Here is a 20,076-nt window from a genome sequence, read left to right as displayed (position 1 = left end):
CATCAATCATGACAGGCTATGCCCTGTCATATCCCATAACAAAGTATAAGAAAGAAATAACTTACAAAGTGGAGAATTCCTATTGCATGGGAAATTTCTCTGGAGGCAATTCAGTCCTGGCATAACACTGCAAACACAGGGAATGACTACTGCTTATCTGAATTAACAAATTTCATGAAAGAATTCATTCAGCTAAAGATGTGAAATGGTAATCGCTTTCTTTCTCATGCCTACTTTTGGACTTCGTTAAAAGAGGGTGAGAGGAGGAACCGCAGCTCACCTTATGTTTGATTTGTCAAATATGAAGTTGTTTGCCACCAAATTCCTACATAATTTTATCCAATGATCCTTTGTCACTATCACAACTGATACATATTATTAGAGATGATATATAGGATAATAAATTAAAACATTGGTACAGCAGATATCACTACAAAAAAAGAGTCTACTAGCGAGGATAGAATACTCTCGCAAAAATTCAAATATCGTCGCAAAAGGTTATTAGCGAGAGCATATGGCCCTCGAAAGCCGTCGTATTTGCTCTTGTTGCTAAAAGAGATTTTGCGACCATACCTTCGCAAATAAATAATTTACGAGGGCAATCCACCGTCGTTACCGAACAAATTTACCCTCACAAATATATTATCAAACGACGAGAAAAGTCGACGACTTATTTTTAACGAGGGAAAACAGTTATCGTTAACAACTATTTGTGAGGACCTTTATACCCTCGCAATTAGTTATTTGTGAATTCCAAATTGACGACATACTTTTTAGAGACAAATAATAATGTCATCACTAAAATTTATTTGTAAGGGCTTTTAACCCCTCACAATTAGTTAGAAATAATAGTGACGACATTAAACTATCGCTTAAAATGTTTTTGTAAAGAGTTAAGTGGCATCGCTATTCTATAAATTGCGAGAAACTTTGTCGTCACTATAAAATTATTTATGACCAAATTTTTATGTCATCGATGATAATATTTTATATAATTTTTGAAATATTTTATTATTTTTATTTTTATTTTTTTAACCATCATGTTAATTGTAATTATTAAAAATTGATCAATTGAAAGATAAAAATTCATATAAGTTCAAACTTTAAAATATAGTATATACAACGAAATCTTAAAATTAAACCTTGTTTTAAACTTAAACAACTAGAATTACGACAAGATCTATACTAGTTTTCCTCTGAGTTACCCTCCAAGCTTCCTCTGAGTTACCCTCCAAGTTATTTTCAACCTCCCTCGTGTGATTGATTGAGTTGTCCTCTTCATCCCTACTAGTACCATCCTTAAAAAAAACAAAACAAAACAAAACTTTAAACATAATTCACTAGAATATTAGCTTTTATAAAAATAATAACAAATAATGGTTAAAGAAAGTGCAAGAGAGATAGAGAGAATTCATGACATGTATTTCATTTATACTCACCCTCTAATTTCCATCCATCCATTTATCCACCATCTTTTTCCAAAAGAGTGTAGGAATGAAAGAATGACCATTCTTATAACGATTTTCTTTCTCTGTGTACTTCTTAAAAATAGGACTTTTAATGTGAAACATCCAATTAGAATAACATCGTTTCACCAATTCTACAAATTCTTTCTTCACTTCCTCATCTGGTTGCTTATGCTGAAAATGTTGAGCTCTATAGCAAGCATATAGAGTTTCAAGCTCAGATCTTGGGTATTCACTAAAAGTCGTCCAAGCTCCTTTCAGTCTTTGGTAAAAAAGAATAGTAATCTCTTGAGTAGCTTTTGGTGTGATGATTCTGCGTTTACTTTTACCTTCCCCTGCCATGTCTACCTTTTTTTTGTTGTGATAAGCCCTTGCCACGTCTACCTACTATTAGTTAGTATTAATATGATAAAAGTATATAATATAAATATGTATTTCCAATATGATTGTGTTAAAGACATGACCCACTAGTAAAAGATGATACTCTAGTATAAGATGATACTAGACCTTATCCTCAATCCAACAATACTTATTGCTACAATCAACACACAAATAATTGTTTTGCATATCTTTATTTATTGAATGTTTAAATGCATACTCAAGAAAATTTTCAACCCCTTTAATATATCTAGTAGAATGATGCATCCAAAATTTATCAACTAACATTTTATCTACTCCCTATAAAGCATCATAATATATAACTAACAACAATAACGGTTGCTAACACATGTATAATTATGCACTCTTAAAAATAACTAGTATAGTTAACATTGGGTCTTGTAAAATAGAAATATCAAGAATTCGCATATTTGGCCACAAAATAGAAATATTAACACAACCTAAAGCAAATCTCAAGCCAAACAATTGAGATTGGGCATTTAAAACTCACATCAGAGAACTCTACAAATTCCACATTTAACATTCCTTATAGTGTTCCGAAAATTACCACAATATATATATTTTCAATAAGATACAAAAGTTTATATTTGCCTATATACGAGATAAAAAAAAAACACATATATAAATAAATAGCTTCAATCAATTTCAGTATAGATATATATAACTAATTACTTTATGGGTTTATTCTAAAAGAAAACATAGATAATAAATTGAACTTTGTATTTTATGCATAATATAAATGACCTACCCTTGCAAAATTCTTCCTAAGTCCACCAAAAACCAATGCGGCTTGATCCAAGTAGAGGGAAAAAAGGAACTCGTGTTAGAGCTCTGAAATTATAGAACATAACAAACAACTTTCATTATAATAAAACTTTGTCAATAATATTGGTTAATAAGGCAAGTCTGAGGATCTGAATTATATTACATGAAATCAAGTCAATCAAAGAAATTAAATTAACTTGCATTATCTACATTACTAATAAAAAATTCGTCTCTTTACTCAAAAAAAAAAAAAAAACTAATAAAAAATTCAAACAGGACAACAAATCATACATAGTCCTAAAACACAGAACAAAGGATAAGGATTTGTTTAGACTCAAACATGCATGTGGTATAACCTTATAGTAAGCAATCATCAAAGAAGAATAAGCACAATTTAACCCCCCAACCCACTCATATTTTATATGATAATGATATAAATCATATAATAGGTACATTCAAAACAGGATTGGCAAGGTAAAAACAGTAAAAAACCAATCTATAGAAAATTATTCATATATTTGTATGAGATATTGAACTGATATTTATTAATCTATAATTTTTTTTAGAAGCTATTGAAATAATATGAATCTAATACCTAGTTACTAGTTCATTTTTGTCTAAATTGAGAAGTATTGCAATGACAAGGCCATTAAACTAATTCACATAATAATTAATATAAAACTTTTAGTTTAGAAGGAATTGTGAGGGTTTAGATATTTGAAAACTTCAAGATTTACCATTTTAAGACACATAGCCCACCCCACCAAGGACGGACCCAAGATTTGAAGTTAGGGGGGGCAAAGAATGTATAAAAAACCAAATTTCAAATAAGTATCCATATAGTCAGTGGCAAAGTCAAAAATATTTTATAGGAGGCCAAGCCAGAGATAATAAAAAATTTTAACTTAAAAAAAATCAAGACAAAAAAATATTTTATTCTACAAAATTAATAAACAAGTCTATAAGAATGAGTGAATGGCTTAATTTAATTGCTCAAGCAAATACTATTATTATAGAAACACTATTATTAATTTAAAATATAGGAAAATTCTTCTTTTACATTGTACATATAATGTAAATTTATATTGTATACACACAAAAAAAATGGCAAATATTGTATACATTTGTAAAAAATATACAATATTTACCATTTCTTTACAAATATGTACAGTATTTATTACTTTTTGTATGTCTGTCATGTAAGTTTACATTGAGATTGCAATGTAGACATAAAAATTACATTGAATATAAAGCAAATTGATGATCACTCACAAGTTAACAATATAGCCACTAGTCCTCTACAGTACTACATAGTGATCTTATTTTGCTTGATTGAACTACACGTATCAACATATCAACCTATGTTCATCAATGAAAAATATCAATCAATAAAATAATAATATAATTAACAATCCTAATTTATATTACTATTTTATGAGTTACTATAGTTTTCCATCACTTTACCAAAACAAAGAGCAGCTGTCTTAAACTTAAAGTGAACACATTTGAATATACAAACAAAGAGAGGGATTCAAAGAGAGATAAATACAGCAGTGGAGCCGTAGAGGGCCTGGAGGCTAGATTTGTGCCGATCGTCGCTGGTTGGCTGGTCAAATCTTCAACTTAATGGAGCTCATTGCAGCAAGCGGCGATGAGAGAAGGATGGGATTGTTTGTTTGATATATATATATATATATATATATATATATATATATATATATATAAAGATGAGTTTTTTTCCCCAATTTTTATTAGGAGTCTTGAATCTCTTGATTTAAGAGTCCTAAATAGAAAAGATTTGGGTTTATTTTTTCTATTTATCCCTTTGTGATTGTTTGAATTTATTAAAGTTATTTTGTTGCTTATTTTGGAGGAGCTATGGGTCAAAAACTCAATGATGGCCAAATTTTATTTTTGATTCTGGGTTCTTTATATCAAAATTTTCTCTTTGGATTGAAAGTGTGAAACTATTTGAGGTCTGAAGTTATTTTTTTCCAAAATTCTAGGGGGGCCGGTAAGTAAATCACTCTTAATTTTAAGATAATTTTTGGCTTTGATTTTATTTTTTCACATAAGGACAGGGGGACCCGGGCCCCCTACTAGGTCCATCCCTGCACCCCACATACAGATGGCATCTCAAATAGACAACACCCAAGGGAACTTATATATCTAAATATGAATTGAAACAAAACACCTAGCATTGCATTTTAAGAACTACGACTAAGTCAACCAATACATGGGTTATGGGTATCATTTAAAGAATTGAGAGGGTTAGCAAATGTACCTACACCGTGTTTGATAGTAGCATACACAACAACAAAGCTCTCAAGGTGGTGTGGTTGGCCTCTTTGCAACAATAGTTGGAAATTCTGCAGATCCGTACAGTAATGGTAGCTAGTTGGGAGTTTGTATTTGGAGAGTTAGGGTTTGTGGTTTATGCAGTAAAGGTGTTTAAGTTTGGGTTTGAATGGGGATTTTGGGTTTGGTTAGAGAGAGAGGCATTTGAGGGAGACGCATTTGTGTTTGGAGATTTGGGATTTAGGGCTTGGTTAGAGAAGGAGAGGCGTTTGAGGGAGATTTTTTTTTTTTTTTTTGTCAAAGTAGAGGTTCTTTTTTAGTGAGATGGAGAGACCTGGAGGGGGATTGGAAAAAATTGGGCGCCTTTTTTTTTTTTTTTTATTGAGAGGGAGATAGGGTTTTTCTTTTTTGTTTTTAAGGTAAAAACGATATTGGGGCGGGGGGATTTATTTAAAATAATAATAATAAATTGTGTAAGTGAATTTAATTTACGGAAATTTAATCTCAATATTTAAAAAATAAAAAATAAAAAATAAAATTTGTATATATTTTTTTGGCAAAACTACCTCTCTTTGGTAGTTGTTACTTTGAAATTTTGGGATTTGGAAAAACTACACTTCACCCCAAATTTTAAAGAGAAAAAACATTTTTCACCATTGACATTTGATTTACCAATTTTATTAAATTAATATTAAAAATGTTGTGCACTAAACCGCCGCTATAAGTAATAGAATTGTCACTAAAACATTTATATTGCGACGGTTTTTAATACCACCGCGTAGAGGGCCACAAAATATAACTCATTTCTTCGATCAATAACAATTAATTAAAACAACTTTTTACTAAGCATTTTCTCACACAATCATGCACTCAAAAAAAAACTTCAACCACAACCAATACCTTATTATTGAATTCATATTTTGAAAATCCAACCGTTAGATTACATTTTCTATATGTTCTTAACATGCATGCCAATTTTCATGCCAATCAGATGTAATTTACCATTTGATCTTTAAACTCATCTTTTATACATTATTTTAAACTACAAAAACTTGAATTTAGACAATTGATTGACGACATGGTTATTAATCTTTGATCACCTTGAAATTTTGGAAGTATGAAAAATATATGAAGATAATATAATCTAATGGTACATTTGTCAAAATTCACATCAGATTAAGAAATATAGGGTTGGATTCAAGTTACACTTAATATAACTTTAAAAAATGTTACACCAACCAATAACTTATAATTGAATTTATATTTCGAAAATCTAACCGTTGGATTACATATTCTATATGGTCTTAACATGCATGCTAATTTTCATACCAATCAGGTGTAATTTACCATTTAATCTAAAAACTCATCTTTAATGCCTTATTTTAAACTATAAAAACTAGAATTTAAACAATTGATTGATGACATGACTATTAATTTTTTATCCCCTTGAAAGTTTGTAATCATGACAAATATATAAAGATAATGTAATCTAACGGTAGATTTGTCAAAATTTATATTGAATTAAGAAATATAGGATTGGGTTCAAGTTACACTAGATGTAACTCTAAAAAATGTTACACCACCCAATAATTTATTATTGAATTCATATTTTGAAAATCCAACCGTTAGATTACATTTTCTATATGTTCTTAACATGCATGCCAATTTTCATGCCAATCAGATGTAATTTACTATTTGATCTTTAAACTCATATTTTATGCATTATTTTAAACCACTAAAACTTGAATCTAGACAATTGATTGATGAGATGACTATTAATCTTTGATCACCTTGAAATTTTGTAAGCATTAAAAATATATGAAGATAATATAATCTAACGGTAGATTTGTCAAAATTCACATCGAATTAAGAAATATAAGGTTGGGTTCGAGTTACACCTAACGTAACTCTAAAAAATGTTACACCACCCAATAACTTACTATTAAATTCATATTTTGAAAATCAAACTGTTGGATTATATGTTTTATTTGTTCTTAACTTGCATGCCAATTTTTATGCTAGTCGGATGTAATTTACCATTTGATCTATAAACTTATATTTTATGCATTATTTTAAACTGCTAAAACTTGAACCTAGACAATTGGTTGATGACATGGCTATTAATTTTTGATCACCTTGAAATTTTTTAATCATGAAAATATATGAAGATAATGTAATCTAACGGTATATTTGTCAAAATTCACATCGAATTAAGAAATATAGGGTTGGGTTTGAGTTACACTTGATGTAACTCTAAAAAATGTTACACCACCCAATAATTTATTATTGAATTCATATTTTGAAGATCCAACCGTTAGATTACATTTTCTATATGTTCTTAACATGCATGCCAATTTTCATGCCAATCAGATGTAATTTACCATTTGATCTATAAACTCATCTTTTATGCATTATTTTAAACTACTAAAACTTGAATCTAGACAATTGATTGATGGCATGACTATTAATCTTTGATCACCTTAAAAACTTTTAAGCATGAAAAATATATGAAGATAATGTAATCTCATGATAGATTTGTCAAAATTCACATCGAATTAAGAGATATAGGGTTGGGTTCGAGTTACACCTGATGTAACTTTAAAAAATGTTACACCACCCAATAATTTATTATTGAATTCATATTTTGAAAATCCAACCATTGGATTACATGCTATATATGTTATTAACATGCATGCCAATTGTCATGCCAATCTGGCGCAATTTACCATTTGATCTTTAAACTTATCTTTTATGCATTATTTTAACTTACAAAAACTTGAATTTAAACAATTGATTGATGACATGACTATTAATCTTTGATCCCCTTGAAATTTTGTAATCATGAAAAATATATGAAGATAATGTAATCTAACAGTAGATTTGTCAAAATTCACATTGAATTAAGAAATATAGGATATAGTTCAAGTTATACTTAATGTAACTTTAAAAAATGTTACACCAAAAAATAACTTATTATTGAATTCATATTTTGAAAATTCAACCGTTGGATTACATGTTCTATATGTTGTTAACATGCATGCCAATTTTCATGCCAATCGGGTGTAATTTACCATTTGATCTTTAAACTTATCTTTTATGCATTATTTTAATGGGAAAAAAATTTTATTCACTTTTGAGAGAGAGAGAGTACAAAAGGCTGAAATTCTTGAATTTTAGGCTACCATTTTGAAGTTGAAAGTGTTATCATTTTTTTATGGGTACAATTGTTTAGAAAATAAGGACAGACCTTTCTTATATAGGATATATATAAAAGGTTTTTTTTTTTTAGACTGTAAAAAAAAGGTTCATCTAAAGAATACAAAGTTCTATATGTTTATATGTTTCTTTTTATTTTTCTTTGAATTTTAGAATTACTTTTATCTCAAAAGAAAATTCATATTTTAATGATTTTTTTGCGAAAGCCAATTATGGCCCTTGCAAATAATTTAGTATTAGTGAGGGTATATTTTTAACTCACACAAAAAATAAACTTTTTGCAAGGAATTTTTATTGTCCCTCGGAAATAATTTGGTGGGAACATTTCCCTCCAAATTTTTTTACATTTTAATGATTATTTGTGAAGGTCAATCCTAGCCCTCGCAAATAATTTAGTATTAGTGACGGCATTTTTTAAACCGTCACAATTATTACACTTTTTGCGATAGATTTTTAATTGTCCCTCGCAAATAATATGGAGGGAAAATTTCCCTCCAAAATATTAGTATTTGTGACGGCTATAACACATAATTGCGATAGCTTTTTTTGTTGGTCACAAATATTTCACATTTTACCAAGTATTTGCGAGGGCTTTATTTTGCCATCACAAATAATATTTCTTGAGAGGGCTTTTTGGGTCCGTCGAAAATTCTTGGTCGCTAATAGGCATTTTTTTTGTAGTGTATTTACAAATGAGCATTGGCTCCTGAAATCATCATTCTTCAAAAATCAGTAGTTAACACTCACTGAGGTATAGTGAAGAGCATTGTTAGTGTTCTCATAAAATAAGGGAAAACGGTTAACCAAGTAATAGAAGAGGCATAAAGATTTATTAGCGTTTGACATGACTTTAAAATAAAAAATAAAAAGAAAAGAATTATGCAGGATGGGCTATACCTAATATAGTTTCCACCATTTTGTCAACCTAGTTAACATCATGTTTATTTTTTATTTTCTTTTCTTATTTTTATAATGGAGCATTAGAAGTTTTCTTTTGAGGTAGCTAATTATCATTTCCAGAAGCTCTAGTATAGATAGACACCCATAGAATGAATGAAATCAAGTTCAAGTTTCTAACCAGTATTTATTAATGTTCTTTAAATTACCATGGCTGGAATAAATTAATTTGATTCTTCAATTACATTCATGTGGCATATACTAAAATAAATCAGTTAGGTTTATGTCAATAGCACCTGGTGTTCATACCTAGGTGTTAAATTCAGAAAAAGATATAAAAGAAAAGAGTACTATCACTTGAGATACATACAGTTGTAAGTTTGAGGATGCAGTTACCCATGAGGGAAATCCTCCAGACAGTTGATTGTAGGACAAATCTCTGCACACAAAGGAATGTGAAAAGTATTGAGTAGACACATAATGCATCCCCCACCAAAAAAAAAAAAAAAAAAAACATACAGAATAAGAAATCTACAAAGCAACTAGATTGTTTTATCAATTGGTCACATGCCAAGTGCAAAACGTTCAGATTTGGACACTTTATTGCATGAAATTTAGAAGATACCATACAAAGTAAAAATGTTTCTTCTTCTTCTTCTTCTTCTCTTTTTTGCCCATTGATCAATTTAATTTAAGAATTATGCAAACTTGAAATGAAAATAACAACAATTAATTAATTAATATTTTTAGGTATATTTTACATATTTTATTTGTAGTTAGGCAATAAAAATAAAGTAAGAAAAGAAAGTAGAATACTAGAATATGACAATACTATTATTTAAGGAAAAAAAAGGGGGGAGTTTCTCCATTTTATAGGGAAAGGGAACTTTCTCCATTGTTAGGGTTATATTCGCCCAAGTCCATGTGTGGGCTTAGGCCCATTGTACTATTCCTAGTATAATTTTTCTACTAGTCCTTAAGGTTAGCAGTTGTATGGATCCTAACTAGTGAAGGAAGAATTGGAGTAATTCGAGGTAATTGTGGACTCCCAAGAGCAGGTATAGAGAGTTAAGAGAGAGCTAGCTTATCATCTCTCTCTCTCTCTCTCTCTCTCTCTCTCTCTCTCTATATATATATATATATATATATATCTAAAAGCTGAAGTGTAACATTTATTGTTGCTACGCTCCCATTGAGTCACATCAACATCCACATCATTATCTTAATTCTTTCCAATTTTTCTATAATTGTTTTTAACATTTATTTTTTCAATATTTACACTCTCCAACCTTTTTCACTCTCTTACCTTTTCATCTCCCTACTACCTCTCCAACCTTTTTCCCTCCCTTACCTATTCATCTCTCCACTATCCTTTACATTAATATCATTCTTCCTCTTTCCTTTCATCTTCCTTTATTTTTGTCTCTTCTTATTCACACCATCTTAATATAAATTTGTCCTTATCTCTTCCATTCTATGCATTGTTTTCCCTCACAAAAAAAAAAGAAAGTTTTTTCTCTCTATTTCTCACACACACACACACACAATTTTTTGGTGGATTTTTTTTTTCTTGCATCTCTTCTTTAGGTTGATTCTATATATTCTTTAAAACTCTACTTTGGGTTAATGTGATTTAGTTTTTTTAAAAAAAAAAAAAAATTGTTTTTGTTGTTTTTTTTGCTCTTAATTGTTAAATGTTATCCTATTGCGTTATAAGGAATTAAACATAGCATAAAAAAAATATTATTCTATTACATAGCATGATTTGGATAATTTGCTATTTATTCTATTACGTAGCATGATTTTTTATAGTGCTCAATTTAGATGTTAAACCATGAGACTTTACTAATGTTTTTTTATTTTTTAATTCTTTGTGGCAGACAAAGTACTCTTAATTGTTGTATTAGAAGTACTCTATAATGTCATTTATTTAGAGAAAAGCAAAGGTTTTGCTTAGCCAATTGAAAATAATCGAATGGAAGACAAATTTTAAATTTTGAAATTTTATTTTAATTATTATTATTATTTTATAACAATGCATATATAGAAATTTAATTCTTAGATTTTGCTAGTAATTGTTTATTTGATAATTGTTTATCAACAACAAAGTGTTTTCCTAATTGGTCTAATTAATCATTGTTAAGTTTTATTAATCTTTTTAGTTATGTTTTTCAGTGTTTTGGATTGTAGGCAGAAGAAATAAGGTTTGAGAAAGTTTGTTTAAAACTAAAAGAATAATTTCAAAATTTTATATTCTTTTTAATGATTCACAAAATGTTGTAAATAACTGTAAGGTCACAATTTGCACCTGGACCCAACAGTGAGAAGGGAACCGGCCCAAAAAGTCCAATACAATGAAATTTATAGAGAATGGGCTTAAAACCTAGGTTTTATGGATATGGAACAACACAAATGATAAGCTCAATTTGCAATTCACATGCAACAAGATGTTTACACAGCAGAAAGTCCCATCGAACATATGTCGAGAGCGATTGTATTTCTTTTCTTTGTTCTAAAGATAGATTACAATTTAGGGTGGTGGTTATGGTGTTTTTCTCTTTCTTTTCCGATCCTCCTGCTCTAATGCCTTTCTCTTCCTTTTATATCATCTTTCTTCTTCCCTCCATCTTCCACGTATGGCACAGATCACCAATCTAGATATTTGTCCCATCCACCACCCTCTTGAAGTCTTCAAACAATAGCTGTAAGGCTGATCACTACTATTCAAAGATCATTTCCCCATTAATGCGAACAGAGAGATAGGTGTAGAGTCTTAAATGCGGTGGTAGCAGCTTTCTATAAGAAATTTCTCATTTGTTCTTTCTCTCTATGCCCTTGTGGAATACCTCTTCATCCACGAGACTTTGTAGAATGCCACTCTTATTACCATCCTATACTTTTTGACCTTCACTTCACTTAGCCGAGAAGTTACCCGTCCTTAAACTATTTCCCTTAGCTTTTCCCGCCACAGTTTGCCTATGGGCTTTTAAGTTTGGTATCGTCACTTCTAATAAATTCTCCTCGGACAAACTAATACCCTCGGATCAGGCCCAAGGCCCAAGAAGATACCTTGACCCTTTCACCCTCACAATAACTTTTATTAAAAATGAATATTTTTGTTAACTTGCCTTTTGATTTTCTAAGAAAAATTGTATTGTTTTCATTTTTGGAACGACAAAATTTATATTTATGATTTATGATTGTTCCTATACTACATTTATGATTATTCCTATAATAAATAAAAATGTGATTATGAAATAGATTACTCCTTATTAAAATAGTTTAAATTGTAAAAAAAAAAATTAATAAAACCACCATAAAAATAATTATCACGTGCAATGCGCTGGTTTGCAGTTAGTTCACATAATGAGCAAGTACAAATTCATGATTCTATTTATACTCAAGATCTTGGTATTTTTTAAGCAAGATTATCTCTATATAACTTCTAATTAATGAACCAATTGTAACAAATTTCTCTAACAACTACCTTAATGAAATTCAATCTTTAGCTTCCTACTTGCCTATTTCCCTCACACGTCATGATTCTCACACAGAATTCCTACACATGATGCTACTTTCACATGCTTACACACATAATTTTGGCTGTTGACTTGCTTGCACATGACATATGGGTTGGGGTTACTTGGCAAGCATAGCACAAGGCCCTTACTAGGCTCCCAAGATATCCCTCCCTTGGAAAAGCACCTTGCCCACGGTAAGGGAATTGGAGCTGCAAGATATGGAATAACTCTCATGTAACATAATCTGCATGAGTGCCTTGAGTTGACAAGCACCTCTATAGCAACCTTGTTGCCCAGCTTGGTCACTATTCTTTGTAAGATTTCTTTGGGTTCAGGAGAGAGATCCCCCTCTTTGTTAACTTTAGGATATGTTGACAAAGGAGTGGTATGTTTTCCCAATTTTGGCCTGAGGTAGATACTTGAAAGACATGATGGATCTGAAATTCAAAGGAATCCTTTGAAGGATCTAAATGGAACAAAGTATATCGGTGACAGCTTCAAATGGCTTCGAAGTCCCAAATATTTTTCTATAAGGGAGTCTCAAGAACAACCAATCATCCACTGAGTATTCTTAACTAATTATGTGTTTGTCAGCTTGTATAGTCATTCTTTCTTGGGCAGCTACAAGATTGTTTTTGAATATAGACATGATCTGTTCCTATGTCTTCAACCGTCTATAATTTGCAGTACCAGGTATGTAGTCTATGAGCCAAGGGGGTGGAAATTGGAAACCCATAAAGGGCTTCAAAGGGAGTCTTGATGGTGGTTTGAAAATTCCTGTTATTCCAAAATTCTGCCGAGGGCAACCAATCTAACTACTTTTTAGGCTTGTAACAAGTATAGGATCTCAAGTAACGCTACTCTACCTAGTTGACCATTTCAGTTAGCCATCTCTCCAAGGATGAATATTGTTAAAAGATACTAAAATACTCACTCACACACAGATTTGCTTGAAATGAAAAAAAAAAACACACACACACACACACACATACCCAGGAGATTCACTTGAAACATAAAAAATAAAAAAGAATATAATGCTAAAGCATACAGAAAAACTAGAAGGGTTAACATTAAATATTTAAGATGAAATTATTATAATCTCATTGGAACCTAAGAAAAATATTAAATCATGCTGAAAGGGAAAACATTAAGAGATTAAGATGACGTATTATTATGTTATGAGAACTTACACATTTAGAAGTTCTTCACTCTTTAGGCTAGGAAGTGTTCCAGAGAGACTATTGTTTCCAAGAGACCTAACCGTTTTGATATAGTGTAAGAGAACACAGGAGAATTAAAAAAGGACTTGGGGGGGGGGGGGGTGCAATTATGGATAAAACATAAGTCCACAATGATAACAAAAGAGGGCATAGATCAAGATCTTCAAGCAATGGGGACAAAGTGCTCAGCCCTGGCTTAGGTGGTAGAGGGGCAGGTTGGTTGTAGGCCTTAAAGTTTGTAACTTTGAATCCTTCTGTTGCAAGAAGAAAGGAAAAACAAGAAGGCAAGGGCATACTTACAAGAATTTGAGAGAACTTATGCTGAACAAACCACTTGGTATTTCACCTGTTAGGTTGTTGAAACTCAAATCCCTAAAAAAGTAAGTAATAAATTGAGAGAAATAAATAGAACAGAAAGAAGTCTCAGAAATCAGTCAGAATTTAAGGTTTGACTGTCCATTGGAACTTACAGTGTTTGTAAAATTTTGTATTTTCCAATATCAGATGGAATATTTCCAGTAATCAATGCATTTCTTAGAACTCTATGGGAGAAATAACAGTGGAAAATTAGTGCATAGGTGAATGAGTTTAGATTGTACATTTGGTAAAAAAAAACAATGTTGGATGGTATATGAGCGAATGGCAGGGTAAGTTAACTTACAAGTTAGTCAAGGACTTCAAATTTTTAATAAAGTCAAGGGAGGAGCTCACATTGTATATATCACTGATTCGCCTACACGAATACACAAACATTATGAAGCTAGTCTTGTTGAGAGAGATAGAGATTACAATAATTTGAAAAATATACTCACAAACTTTGTAATGAGGTCAAGTTAGAAAAACTGGATGGTATTGGACCTTCAAAAGAGTTTCCTTGAATTCTCCTACAAAAACATTTAACCGGCTTATCAACAGTTGTATTATAGTAGCCATACTTCTCTGCTTTGGAGGAATGCATAAAAATCTAGAGATGACTAAAATTTATCATCCACGTAAAATACATTTGAAGATGAAACCAGAAACTTTGATGGCTTACAGTTGTGTTAGCTTTGTCCAGTTTCCAATGAAGTCTGGTCTCCTTCCAGTGAAAGGATTGTCTGACGCCCACCTGAAACCCAAGCATATCTACTGTAAGCTGTGCTCATGATAAAAATCTTCATTTGCATGAGTAAAATAAATAAATAAAGCGATGTCCTCTTAACATCATTTGCATATTTTGAAGGTTGGCAAATGTCGAAGGGATTTCACCACCCAATCCACAACTGTCAATGAAACTGCAAAATTCACAAGCCAATATGATTTAGACATTGCAATTTGACACACTCTTGCCTATGATTAAACAGAAGTAAAAGAACGTTAGAACTTACATGTACTTAAGTTTGACCAAATTACCCAGTTCTGGAGGAAGTGTTCCTGAGAAATTATTTGAAACCAAAGACCTGCATGGTATATATTCGGAGAAGTTATATGTCAAAGAAATCATCAAAATTCATATGGTGTATTTTTTTCTCCCAGTAGTCAGTTTCAAAACTGATTTCATTGACTATTTAATTAAATGCAACTTCTGATTAACATTCAAGAGCTTTTTCAATCATATCAAAAAATTCATATGGTGTACCCTTTGGACAATGAGCCTATTATCATATCAAAAAATTCACAATTATAATCTAGATCACTTGAATATTTATGTAAAACTCTTAACATTTCTAGCAAAACACAATTTGTATAGGAATAATAAAGTGACAACTCAGATAGGGTAGCTAGTATCCAGGCCCAGAATGCAACCTTTTAGGAATCTTCAGGTAAGTCATTACCAATGACAACAAGTAGTATTTTTTGCAAAATGAAACCGTTCTAAAACTCACTTTTACTTTCTATTATATTATTTGAAAGATTTTAAAATGAATCTTCATTCCATAGAATTCAGAGAAGCAATTAACTTCCATCAAAATAAGGCCTTGCATTTACAAAACAAAACTTTTGATTGATGCTTTCTTTTCACAGAATAATTGATGTTTCACCGTAGGGTGCTTTCGTGTCTTACAGCATATTTAGCTCCTTCAGGTTTCCAAGTTCCTTTGGGATGGTCCCAGAGAACATGTTGTGGGCAATTGACCTAAAATGTTAAACAAAACAATAAATCTAGGAATCAACAACCAGATATTCTCAGCAATTATACTTTATAATTTACCCACCAGTATTGATTAATTATTTCTATAAAAAACATCACATTCTATTTATATGAAAGTATCAAAAAGCATAATTAAGAAAATGAAATAATTGTTAAAATGAACAAATAGTAAACAGATTATAACCGGAAAGGACAAAAGAATTTTGGTATGAAAAATGTCCAAGACAGCATACGTTGCTGGCTTAATGTGTGACTGTCTAAGGTAGCAATAGAAGTGCTAAGGCATGATAATTCTTGTTACATGTGAGGTTTCACCTTTTTGAAGCAAGCGTAATTTGAGGAGCCTTGATAATTAATTGAATATCAACGCATGTTATGCACGCATTATGCATGTTCCTGTGCTGCTTGCGACGTGGATTTGAGGAGCCTTGACAATTACTTGAATTTTTTGTTGTGAAGATTCATATTATTTGAAATTCATTTGCTGGGGAAACTCTCTCTATAACCCCTTTTCTTAATGCCGAAGGCCTTTCAAAATTAGATATGAACTAATTCTCCTCTTAACAACTATTAAAATAAAATAGAAAGGCTAGGTTTAGGCCTTTCATTTCATTCCCTCACTCCATCCACATGATGGGTACTTGCATTCATCCACAACACAAGCAAAGGTTCTACCGAACCAAAATGATTCTTGGTCAGATAGTTTATATTGCACTTTAGTCACCGGATATGTGTGATTCATGGGTACTTGGATATGTTTTACATGTTTTTACCGAATATAAATGCAATTTAACAATGTCCTTATGTTACCTTAGTCACTGCAGAAACGTGAACCTACTCCAATAGATGACAAGCATAAAGTCAAATATTTTCTTCAAAGTTTGAACTATATATATGCCTTCTTTCACTACTTACAATAACTGCAATGCAGATAAATTTCCAATAAAGGTTGGCAAGGGGCCTGTGAAGAAATTTCGATCAAGCTTCCTACAGATGAAGAACAAAATTATCATCTTTAAATCTGAATCTCTCATTCAAATAAAAATTTTAACAATCTAATAAACAATAAGTTTCTTTCCACACCTTAAAAAAAGACAAACAGAAAAAATGAGTTAACTATCATAAATCAAGTGCAGCGAGTGAAGAAATCCATACAAGAAGGTAAGAAATTTGAAAGCCACAAGTTCTTCTGGAATCACTCCTCGTTTGTTCGAGGCATACACTCTCCTGGAAAAATATAAGAACAGCTAGCTTGCAATAAGCAAAGAAAATAATATGTATTCAAAAAGAAATGTTACAGTTAGTATGTGATAGATTACAACTTATTCCAAAAGTTTAGATTGATTAAAAAATGGTGAATCTAATCACTTAACTATTATTTAATCCCATCACGTGCCAAGAGATTTATGGCTCAGTGACTCTACCGATGCTCTCTCACGAGGAGAAGTTGGGTTCAAATTGTAACACCCCATAGTTTTATTATTAATTTATTTCATATGCATAAATTAAATAGAAGGACTACAATTAAATGGATTTAATTGATTTGGGCCTAAGATATTAAAATAATATAAATACTATGGTATAAGAGGCCCAAGTGAGATGACATAAGTGTATGTGTATATGGGCCTTGATAAACTTTAAAAAAAAAAAAGAAAAAGGAAAACCCTAGCATTTTATCTAAGTTATGTGTGTGTGTGTGTGTGTGTGTGTGTGTGTGTGTGTGTGTGTGTGTGTGTGTGTGTGTGTGTGTGTATAGGAGACCTCTCTTTAAGGGGCATCAAGCAATCTTCTTGCTTTACTCTTCTCTACGGCTGTGTAGGAGAATCAGGTCAGCTCTCCTCTTTACTTGGGTTCTTGAATTTATGTGATACCTAGCAAGTGTCTACATAGCTTAAGAGCTATTGAAATATCACACACCTAGGATGGAGAATTTCTATGTGTATAAATCTTTGTGCCGCACGGAACATGGGGGTTAGGTGTGGACTTGGGAAATCAACATTGTCACAGTGTTTAAAAAAAAACTGATTATGGCTAGAAATCGTCCCACGTTTGCAGGAAGGAGTTGTGCATGAATTTACTTTAGTAGCTAATAGGATATTAGGCATCACTTCATAAAACCTAACCTATCAATATATTAAAGAAAAAAGGACTCTAGGCATATGCTCTGATCTTAGCAATCTCCACTTATCCTTATATTATGGGAAGAGATGTCCTATAATTATTATTATATTAGACTAGAAATGATTGATATAGCTACATGACAAGAAAGGATGTGAATTTTAGGTTGATGAGATTGCCCTCATGCGGCCATATTGAAGTTCTTGAATATCCACGATTATATCAATGGAAAAATCAGTTTAGGCAACAACATTTTTAAGTTCCCAAAAAAAAGAAAAAAAGAAAGGTAAATTGTGCATTGGATAGTTAAGTGAATAAATAAATTTTTTTGAATATGTTAGTATTGTCTAGGATAAAATTGTTTAAGCGTGAAAACAAATTTTTAAGTAGGAAATTGTGTATTGATGGACCTATCTTTGGCATTGCTAAGTTCTAATTCTATTGATTTGTTGTGATTTAAGAGAGGTTGGTTTCATATTTTTACAAATAATAGGTAAGTAATGTTTACTAATTTTGGGGGTTTTCCCAAAACAGTGTTGATTATTAAACTATTCTATATCAAAGAAATATGTTAACATTCTATATATAAATTGATATTTTATAAATGTTTGATGTGCACATTGACTATTCGTTTTATGAAAAATTTGTGGGACAACCTAAATTTATTTAAACTTGTATGTGTGAATATATTTTTATATTTTTTCGAGTTATGAATGGTTTATTTTTGTGAGCAACTTGAATATGTTTTGAAAACCTATGGTAACTCGTGATTAAAAGCTCAGTATTGTATTTAGTCTTTAACAAGGGACAATCATACTACAGCTAGTCTTTAGCAAAGGACGGTCCTAGAAAAAGGGACAGTGCACATTTGATAGCTCCTTAGCAAAAAAGTATACTATTGAGAATCCAAAAAGGAAGCTCCTTAGTAATGGAGTACACCTTTAGGTTCCAAAGAAGCCATCCTTAAGGAAAGGGATGAAAAGGAGGTTCTAGTTCAAAAAGGGAACAACAAAACCCTATCAATGGGGCGTAAACGTTGACCACAAGGAAAGCCTAGGAAATTATTTATATGATGGTATTGATATATGAATTATGATGGCTCACAATAAAATGATATTTTTTTTATATAAAATATTTTATGATAAAATATTGATGAGTAAGTTATGAATTTGTTGTAAGAATTATTTATTTGAAAGGTTTGTTCCCACACCCCAATGTTAGTGAATTCCACATACTGAATTATCTCACCCTCCATTTTATTCCCCCTTACAGATACATTAGAGAGATCATTGGAGTAGAAATTCTTGAAAGACAATAATTATAAATTATATTATGAAACTGAGGATTTCATCATTATTTTTATGGTATTGTATATTGTACTGGAGAATTATTTTTGAGGATTTTTATCTTTGTCGGAATTAGAGCTCTGACAATTGTGATGAGATTTTAGGTTGTTAGTTACATTTATTTAATATTTTTATGGATTATTTAGATTGAATAGACATTTATTATTTATGAAATTTGGGGCATTACAATTGTGGTATTAGAGCTTAGGATATGATTTTGTAGACACTTGAAACTAGGTTATGACCCTGTAGACACTTGAAACTAGGTTATGATCTTGAATTTTTTTTTTTTTTTTTTTTTTTGTCAGAGCATTTGGTATCTAGGTCATGTTTGATGAGATATTTTAAATTTTGGCAATGTTACTTCTATATTTCTTGATTTCCCTATTAACTAGATATCATGCCACCCAAAAAGAAGAGAGCAGCCAATTCCAATAGCAAGGAACCTATTGTTAATTTGCGAAGGTCAACCAAAGCAGGGGTTGTAACTGAGGTTGAAGTCACTCAAAACGTGAGAGATAATGAACGTCCTAGGGTAACACGCATTGATCCTTTGGATGAAGCTGCTGCCTGACTGTTGGATAGGTTGACCCATGCTGCTAGTAGAAGCACAGGTAGAATAGAGGCAAGGGTTGGTTGCTCTTTTGAGACTTTAATGAAACAGAATCCCCCTTCTTTAGATGGGAAGCCAAATCCCAC

At 31.2% G+C, this 20,076-nt stretch overlaps 1 protein-coding gene and 1 long non-coding RNA gene across 4 annotated transcripts in view; both read right to left on the bottom strand.

Moving 5' to 3' along the window:
- The window catches only part of LOC142635537 (putative LRR receptor-like serine/threonine-protein kinase At1g56130), a 45,932-nt gene that overhangs the window by 16,258 nt on the left and 9,598 nt on the right, over window positions 1-20,076 (bottom strand). Inside the window, exons 3-16 of the mRNA XM_075809676.1 lie at window positions 17,069-17,140; window positions 16,829-16,900; window positions 15,827-15,898; window positions 15,150-15,221; window positions 14,985-15,056; window positions 14,819-14,890; window positions 14,595-14,666; window positions 14,444-14,515; window positions 14,253-14,324; window positions 14,083-14,154; window positions 13,753-13,818; window positions 9,412-9,480; window positions 281-325; window positions 66-127 (exon numbers count right to left, since the gene is read on the bottom strand). Of these exons, the coding sequence (XP_075665791.1) occupies window positions 66-127; window positions 281-325; window positions 9,412-9,480; window positions 13,753-13,818; window positions 14,083-14,154; window positions 14,253-14,324; window positions 14,444-14,515; window positions 14,595-14,666; window positions 14,819-14,890; window positions 14,985-15,056; window positions 15,150-15,221; window positions 15,827-15,898; window positions 16,829-16,900; window positions 17,069-17,140 (962 nt within the window). The remainder of the gene's footprint in view (window positions 1-65; window positions 128-280; window positions 326-9,411; window positions 9,481-13,752; window positions 13,819-14,082; window positions 14,155-14,252; window positions 14,325-14,443; window positions 14,516-14,594; window positions 14,667-14,818; window positions 14,891-14,984; window positions 15,057-15,149; window positions 15,222-15,826; window positions 15,899-16,828; window positions 16,901-17,068; window positions 17,141-20,076) is intronic.
- Window positions 1,123-5,302, bottom strand: LOC142636008 (uncharacterized). Of its 3 annotated transcripts, none has more exons than XR_012844235.1 (4): window positions 4,915-5,302; window positions 2,614-2,696; window positions 1,440-1,853; window positions 1,123-1,298 (listed from the first exon to the last, which is right to left on the bottom strand). It is a non-coding gene; the product is annotated as an uncharacterized LOC142636008 (long non-coding RNA). The 3 variants fall into 3 exon arrangements; XR_012844234.1 differs by having other exon boundaries at window positions 1,440-1,850; XR_012844236.1 differs by having other exon boundaries at window positions 1,440-1,846.

The sequence above is a fragment of the Castanea sativa genome, chromosome 5 (genome assembly GCF_040712315.1).
Source record: "Castanea sativa cultivar Marrone di Chiusa Pesio chromosome 5, ASM4071231v1".
Classification (NCBI taxonomy): Eukaryota; Viridiplantae; Streptophyta; class Magnoliopsida; order Fagales; family Fagaceae; genus Castanea; species Castanea sativa.
The sequence above is the reverse complement of the archived record's forward strand: the minus strand, read 5'-3'. Positions and strand labels throughout refer to the sequence as shown.